Source organism: Ceratina calcarata, unplaced genomic scaffold, assembly GCF_001652005.2.
Source record: "Ceratina calcarata isolate Rehan_Ccalc_2016 unplaced genomic scaffold, ASM165200v1 scaffold61, whole genome shotgun sequence".
NCBI lineage: Eukaryota > Metazoa > Arthropoda > Insecta > Hymenoptera > Apidae > Ceratina > Ceratina calcarata.
Window position 1 is genome coordinate 59,449 of NW_017177343.1, and position 7,517 is coordinate 66,965.

At 34.0% G+C, this 7,517-nt stretch overlaps 2 protein-coding genes across 2 annotated transcripts in view; both read left to right on the forward strand.

Annotated features, from left to right (window-relative positions):
- The window catches only part of LOC108629999 (uncharacterized), a 7,366-nt gene extending 1,853 nt beyond the window's left edge, over positions 1–5,513 (forward strand). Inside the window, exons 2-6 of the mRNA XM_026817753.1 lie at positions 1,044–1,407; positions 2,324–2,578; positions 4,242–4,531; positions 4,663–5,026; positions 5,158–5,513. Coding sequence (XP_026673554.1) covers positions 1,044–1,407; positions 2,324–2,578; positions 4,242–4,531; positions 4,663–5,026; positions 5,158–5,415 — 1,531 coding nt within the window. The 3' untranslated portion in view covers positions 5,416–5,513. The remainder of the gene's footprint in view (positions 1–1,043; positions 1,408–2,323; positions 2,579–4,241; positions 4,532–4,662; positions 5,027–5,157) is intronic.
- A 94-nt stretch (positions 5,514–5,607) lies between these two features.
- On the forward strand, positions 5,608–7,511 carry LOC108630000 (uncharacterized). The gene is made up of 4 exons (XM_026817739.1): positions 5,608–5,802; positions 6,298–6,484; positions 6,702–6,916; positions 7,209–7,511. The coding sequence occupies exons 1-4, from the start codon at positions 5,788–5,790 to the stop codon at positions 7,365–7,367; spliced, it is 576 nt and encodes a 191-aa protein (XP_026673540.1). The 5' UTR covers positions 5,608–5,787; the 3' UTR covers positions 7,368–7,511.
- Positions 7,512–7,517: the final 6 nt, after the last annotated feature.

The window sequence follows — 7,517 nt, forward strand, 5'->3', positions numbered from 1 at the left end:
AATTAATACTTTAAACGCGTTTTTTTTTAAATGGTATTTTTCAAATTTGCTGACACTATGGCCGGTATTCAGAATCGTTGCTTATTCTTAAGATCGTCTTAAGTCTTTATTCCCTGTACAAGACAAGGACTAGAAATATGGGATAGACAGGGATAGCAAATTCTTAAGACAATCTTAAGAATAAGTAACGACTCTGAATACCGGCCTATAACTCAAACACCAATTATCCGATTGACTTGAAATTTTAAAAGTGTTCTAGACATGCTTTATTGTTGAATGACCTAGGATATTCTTGATTAGATGAAAACTGTAATGTTGGCAACGAAAAAACGACAATTTTTTTAAGGAAAAATTCAAAAATTTCTTAAAAACTCCGTCATTTTGTCAGATTTCAACATTTCTCGCATATCCTAGGTGATACAATGGAGAATACCTTCTAGTTTAGGAGCGTCTTTGTCTTTTATTTCATTTCACGCACCCTAGCGAATTGTATGATGTTAGCAGTTAAGGCACTTCTTTTTGGGCATCTCAGGAGATAGCGCATAACTTGGTCGCCTTTAGCTATTTTTGCTTTTGCGAAAAAATTATTTTAGACAATTAATTTATAGGCGAATACATCCATAAAGTTTAAAAAAATTCCGTAGAATACTTTTCTTGAAAAAGAATTCCCAAAAATGACCTAAATTTTAGGCGGTTACACTGGGAAGGCCCCTTAATCCATTATTCCGTTCACATTTCGCTTCAAACAAATTGTTTTCGACCCAGTTTTAAAAGATCATAATGAACTCAAGATCAATTACTACGTACAAACAGTTCGTTAATCACTTCCTTACCATAATTATTCTTAATGATATTTTTTTAACTTCTTATGCAAATGAAGTGGACATTTATGCAAATTATACATTGGCAATGGATTTGAGAAATATTTTTATTCTTCAGAGTTGTTTTTAATCGTTATTGTAAGAGAGTCAACATATTGTAATTTGTAATAGACCTACGGATTATTTTTGATATCTTAATTGTGCCTCTTGTAATGCGTATAGGTTTGTTACCGAGTTACCTGGCCTCTCTAATCAGGGCGAGAAAATACTTTTTGCGAGCCTCCTACACAATGATCCATTACATTACTCCTTCGAAGACTGTTGCAAATACTTTTTCATGGCGTCCGATATGATCGGACTGAGGAATGGCACTTGCGATGGATACATTTTTATCGGCGACGCGTCTAACGTCTCTTTTGGCCACGTTGGCCGAATGAGTCCTATGGGAATGAAGAAGTTAGTGATGTACGTCCAAGAAGGTATACCCGTCCGCCTGAAGGGAATACATTTTATCAATACTCCGTCGGTGATGGATCTGATAATGAATATGGCGAAACCTTTCATGAAAGGGGAACTTTGGAACATGGTAAGATATTCAGTAAGAATTTAAAAATATTTAGCAGATTGTATAAACATATATTGACGCTGAGATATTCGGTTCTTTTAACGAACATGCTAATAGGCTTCCGAGATGTAACCACTGCAATCGGAATAAATAAATTATTTATGCAATAACTTTTTATAGCATACGTAAGCACTTCGTTTTACATACTCTTTGAAGTGAAGCTATATTGCAGTTGAATAAGGACTAGTTTGCCTATTTCATAAACAGAGAAAAACCTATTGTTAAAAAACATGAAATGCGTTTTAGTCAATTATCAGGTGTTGGAGACTCGTAAATCTGAAACAGATTATTAGCATATGTTCTTTGACATTTTTATTTAGCGTAAGGATGTATAAGAAAAACCATTTCCTGTTATCTATTTCTTGTCAGATCATTCATATATGTATATATGTATATTCACATCGATCGAATGATACAAAACGTTCATCTGCAAGTCAATTGTATACTGATTTTGACTGTTATGAATCACTTTTACTGCTTTAATTGTAGACATGAGAAATTTTTATTCGATACGCATTTATTGAGTAATCAATATAATTTTCTACTGACTGCGTGCAACAATCTTTAGTTTACCGGTGTTTCGCTTAGCTATTACGAATGCATTGACGTGTATCGCTCGTAATTTATGGTTTATACGTATCTTGTTCCCTGTTCATTTACGTAACGAGTAATTACTTTGTGGTAGACTTTACACAAAGAGATTATTTTCCGTTCTATAAGAATGTAGTAGCAATATTTTTTAAAAGCTGAGAAGAAACTGAGGAGAAACTGAGTCTGAAGGTCAAATTCCTTGGATAAAGCCGAATTTTAGCAACAAAATTGATAATCTTATAAGTGGAAAACGAGTACTTCATATTGTTAATAATTCTGTTTTCAGATACATTTGCATTCATCACTAAAGACATTGGAGGAGTTCGTTTCTCCTGATCTTCTTCCAAAAGAGAGTGGTGGAAAAGCAAGATCGATAATGCAGTTCAATGAAGAACAAATGAAAGAAATTGATAGCAAACGAGAGTGGTTTATCGAAGAGGAAAAACTGTCCAAAGTAGATGAATCATTGCGTATCGGAAAAAGTAAGACTGCGAATGATTTGTTTGGCGTGGAGGGCACTTTTAAGAAACTTGAAATTGATTAAGGAGAACCTTGTCTCTTTCGTGCATCGAACAATTCTTTTATACTATATACATATATGTATGTGTGTAACTTCGAAGAAGCTCTGTATTTATTCTTATTTGTAATGACGTTAATAAAAATTTAATTACGTATTTTACTTGTATTCTAAATCAAATTGCGTTCGTCAGCTTAAGGTAGTTCGATAGTATTTGCAAAGCATATACGACCTTAATATAAGTTGAACTAAACAAGAATTAGGGAAAATATAGGGTTTCCGTGAAAATTGTTNTCTTGATACGTTACCCAAATAGCGAGCTACCTTAAGTTTCATTCAGTACGCAGTGTAATGCCAAATTGTGTTTTACATTGAGTATTAGATATGCTATAAATACCCTTGTTCTCATTTGTACATAGATAAAGCAATCGAAAAATTATGTCAGCAATTAAATTTAATTTTCCGATTAATTATACGAACACGGCCTAGTTGGCTTTATTTTAAATTTCATCTACGAAAATTTGTTATCGGATTGAAATCTCTTTGCATTCCTACGTATTTGTTCTAAATGAGATGAATTTTAATAAGAAAACAGTATTTGCTATGCATCCATCTTTCTTAAAAACGCGCGTGTGATCCACTTCACGTAACATGAATTAAAGTCCAATTCCGGTACTCATAAACCAATAATTACATTTAATTGTTGGTGTCTTTTCACAATCTCATGGAGCTCATTTTCGTCCGTCACGCTACGTGTCATTTGTATCCGAAGTACACTACGCTCGTAAATTTTTGCTTCTTTAGAACGTAAGAAAAATAACTTCTCGTAGTATTTCTCGTGTTCAATTTATCTATTCATTTTGAGAAATTATTTTATATTCATATAGAAATTTTTTATAACGATATATTTTACTTGTGTATTTGCAACAAAATTGGCAATGATAAATTATCAGTAAATTCTAATAAACGACCCTTGACGATTCTTTTATGTCAAGTAAGAAATAAAAATTAAAGCACGAGATACAATATAAAATGTATGTAATATCATTGTACTGACTTAAATCGCAAATAATCAATTTTAAGTGAATTAGTTCCATACGATAAAATACGTAATGTACCATGAACAGATCAAACGATTATTACTTATACTATTATTAGCTTAATAGATTCTTAGTTTTTGTTTACCTATTATTTCGCTTAATATTTTCACGTAATTCTCATATCATTGCGTGACGTATAATTTGACACTTTTAAGTCTGGCAACCTCGGCTGTCACGTTATATGTGATTACACATTATTAACTCTTCCCATCGCGTTTTAAGTGTTCGATTGTACTTGCATGTCTGTGAATGCCAGTACTATTCAAACCTCCGACGCAATCTTCACGAAAATTATTTTGCTCTTGGTATCGACGTGTTTTGCAGTCTTTGTACGTTCCGTATCAGTTCTCCTATAAACGAGAATCGTCGAAGTCATAGATTCCGAATCTAATAGTGTGTTTCTTTAACAAAAGAAGAAATTATATAATTTTACATTTGCAAATCAATTGTTAAGAAAATTGTGTTTACTTCTCAGTGAGTTATCGATAATAGATTGATTGACAGTGTGATCATTTGTTCAAACATATAAAATTACAAGTTACATGCTTATTGCTAGTAAGGAAGATTTTTCAAATTTTTAGAGGTAATCGATCATGGCTTTGGTTCAACCAGTAAAATATGAAGACGAGCTGAAGAAGAACTCTGACTTGAAAGACGAGGACGTCCAAATGTTAAAAGATTGGCACAAGAAACAGCCACATCTGCCCCCGATGACCGAGGCTGAATTGGCGTTATTTTTATATAGCAATTATTATCGGATAGAAACCACAAAAACTACTATTGATACATATTACACGGTGAGGACTCACGTCCCAGAATTTTTCGCTAACAGAGACCCTCTCGGAGTGAAGGAGTTGAGGAAATCTTTCCAAACCATGTACGTGTATTATGTAAATTGTTACTGAAGAAAGTTCTTAAATTAGATATAAAATATTAAAGAGCGCGTTAATTGCTTCACTTTTTTGTAGAAAGAATTAATATTATAGTTAAAATAAGAATTAATTTCAGTACCGTTCAAGTTTTGGATAAAACAACGCCGGATGGTTACGCGATTCTTTATGGGAGACTAATTGACGAGGATCCCTCGAATTATGTCTATAACGATGGAATGAAATTCCTGAGCATGGTAATTGATTTATGGCAACGGAAGGAAGGAACGATAGCGGGACACATAATTCTGTTTGACATGAAGAACGTTGTGTTCGGGCACGCTGCTCGATTGAGTCCAATGGGGTTGAAAAAATATCTGTATTACCTACAAGAAGCACTGCCGGTTCGTTTAAAGGGATTCCATTTCATGAACATAACGCCGGTTATGGACGTGATACTCAACATGATGAAACCATTCATGAAGAAAGAATTATTAGACATGGTAATTTTTATACTCTACTAATTAAATTCATACATTTGCATTTTTGTTCCTATGGAACTTGTTAACTAGTTTTTTATTATACTTACATAATTAAACAATTTTTCTTTTACGTTGTTTAAATTATGTTTTAGCTTCATACGCATACAACACTGGATACATTGTCAAAGTTCCTACCTGTAGATATACTACCAAATGAAGCCGGCGGAAAGGCCGGACCTGTGATGGAGTTACATGCAAAATCAGTGAAACTGTTAGAGGAAAACCGCGATTGGTTTTTGGAAGAAGAACGTACGAAACGCGTGAACGAGTCTCTGCGACCGGGGAAAGGTAAATCGGCGACCGATCTTTTTGGCGTTGAAGGAACCTTCAAGAAACTCGAAATTGATTGAATGCAATTATTATTAATGATCAATATTATCAAAGTTGATCGAATTAAGCTATTGTAAAACTGTTGAGCATCATTTCTCAATAAATCTGTATTCAAGCACCTCTTCTTATTACAACATATTATATATTATCTCACTTGACATGGAGATATGCTAATTCTGACTTATAAAAACGACGTTTCCCGTTTAAATCGTGTTACCACGAAAGAATGCCGATTACATTCGAAGAAGCGTCATGCCAATGCGCGTTAAAACAGGCTTAACGCGTGTTGCCTCCACCTTTTCGTCAGTTTCTTATATTACTTTCACTAGCAGACTGTCCTCTCAGTTTATGTCGATTCATGTGAACGAAAGTGTCGACGTATAATCGAGAAAATGAATATTCTTCTGGTAAGTGTTTATATCAATTTTATCACCCTATAATCTATATAATCTTTACAAACGTTTCAATATTAATTTATTACGTTAATTTCACTTGGAACATTAATTTCCTTTAAACATGCAATTAACTTAATAAAATTGGCACGTAATACTTATGAAGCAATTTCTTTCTGCAATTTGTCAGATATTTACACATGCGGAACAAAAAAAAAGTAATACGTGTACAGAAAATTCGTGTTATATAAAGATTCCTTTACCTTCATGCGAAAACTCTGTTTCCCGTAGAAGTGTGATTGCACGACATGGTTGAATGATTCCGTAATCATCTCGGAATGTAGCTCGTTCATCGGACTCATCATCTGGTGTACCGATGTATATTTATTATCGCTGCATAGAAATCATGTCAATGCACTCATTGTTAACTTCCAAATGTTAGCTCCAAAGATTTTCGGAATATATTATGTTTACCTGTCACGATAATTAACTAGATTATTTTCGAATCAGATCGCATTCGTTCTGATTAGTCCCTGCCTTGGGGATGTATCACATATTTTGTCAGAATATTCGACGACTACAACCACTCCACCACCGCCACCCAGGCCTTACAGTTTCCAGTATGAGGCAGGACGATTCCCTGGAAATGTCGACCGTGTTCATCAAGAAAGCGGAGATGGTGCTGGTCATGTTCAAGGTACTTATTGAGATCATAATTATCGTATTAAAATAGTGGAATATTTGTGTATGTCTTAAAACAAAGTTCTAAAAACAGATATAGAGAAAACAGATATAAAGAAAAAAATAAATTTTAACTTATAATTCGACATTTTACAAAACCTGTATTAATTATGCACACATTCAATTAATTAAAGAGATTTGTTTTCCAATAATAATTGAAATGTATTTTTTAGGTTCTTACTCTTTCATTGATCCAAAGCACAAAGTGCGAACAGTGCACTACGCAGCTGATGAAACTGGATTTCACGCGTCTTTAATAAACTACGATGATGCGACTGCTCAACCCATTGATTCCGAGGCAGTGAGGCTTGCCAAAGAAAAACATTTCCGACTTTATCAAAAAATCGCCGAAGCGAATTCCCACGGCGTGCCAGTAAATCATCCACGGGTAATAAACGTTTAAATGTAATAATCGTATTCGTATCATTTCATGATGATAATATCTTTTAAAATTCTTCTGCTATCGATTAACGATTGTAATAAATACATATGTATTCGAATATTTCAAATACTTGGAAATGCTAAATATGTAATCAGTTCAATAATATTCAATGACGGAGGACAGAGATATTTTATTAATCGTGGTCATGTATAGGCAAACGATACTCATTTTCATTGCTAACGTAGATGATTAAAAAAACAGTAGCTTTCACCTGACGATCGTGTATGTCGCTTTATAGGATTCCGTGAGCGTGGGGAGAGCGAAGGACAGGCATATTCAACTCTACCAGAAAATCGCCGATGAACACGCCGCGATTGCGGCTCAAAGAGAGGCAGAACGATTGGCTTACGAGGCCACTTCTGTAGTAAATGACGTAAACCCAGACCACGTGTACTAACCATGTGTGCGTATTTTACAAACGTTTTAAAGACGTCCGCGTAAAAATTCATTTTCTTACATTTCTTTTTTAAACTTACGTTAAATGTTAATTCCAGTGTCTTTTATATGTGCTCCGAAACTTCAAAGTTGAACCTCTTAATAGATTTGT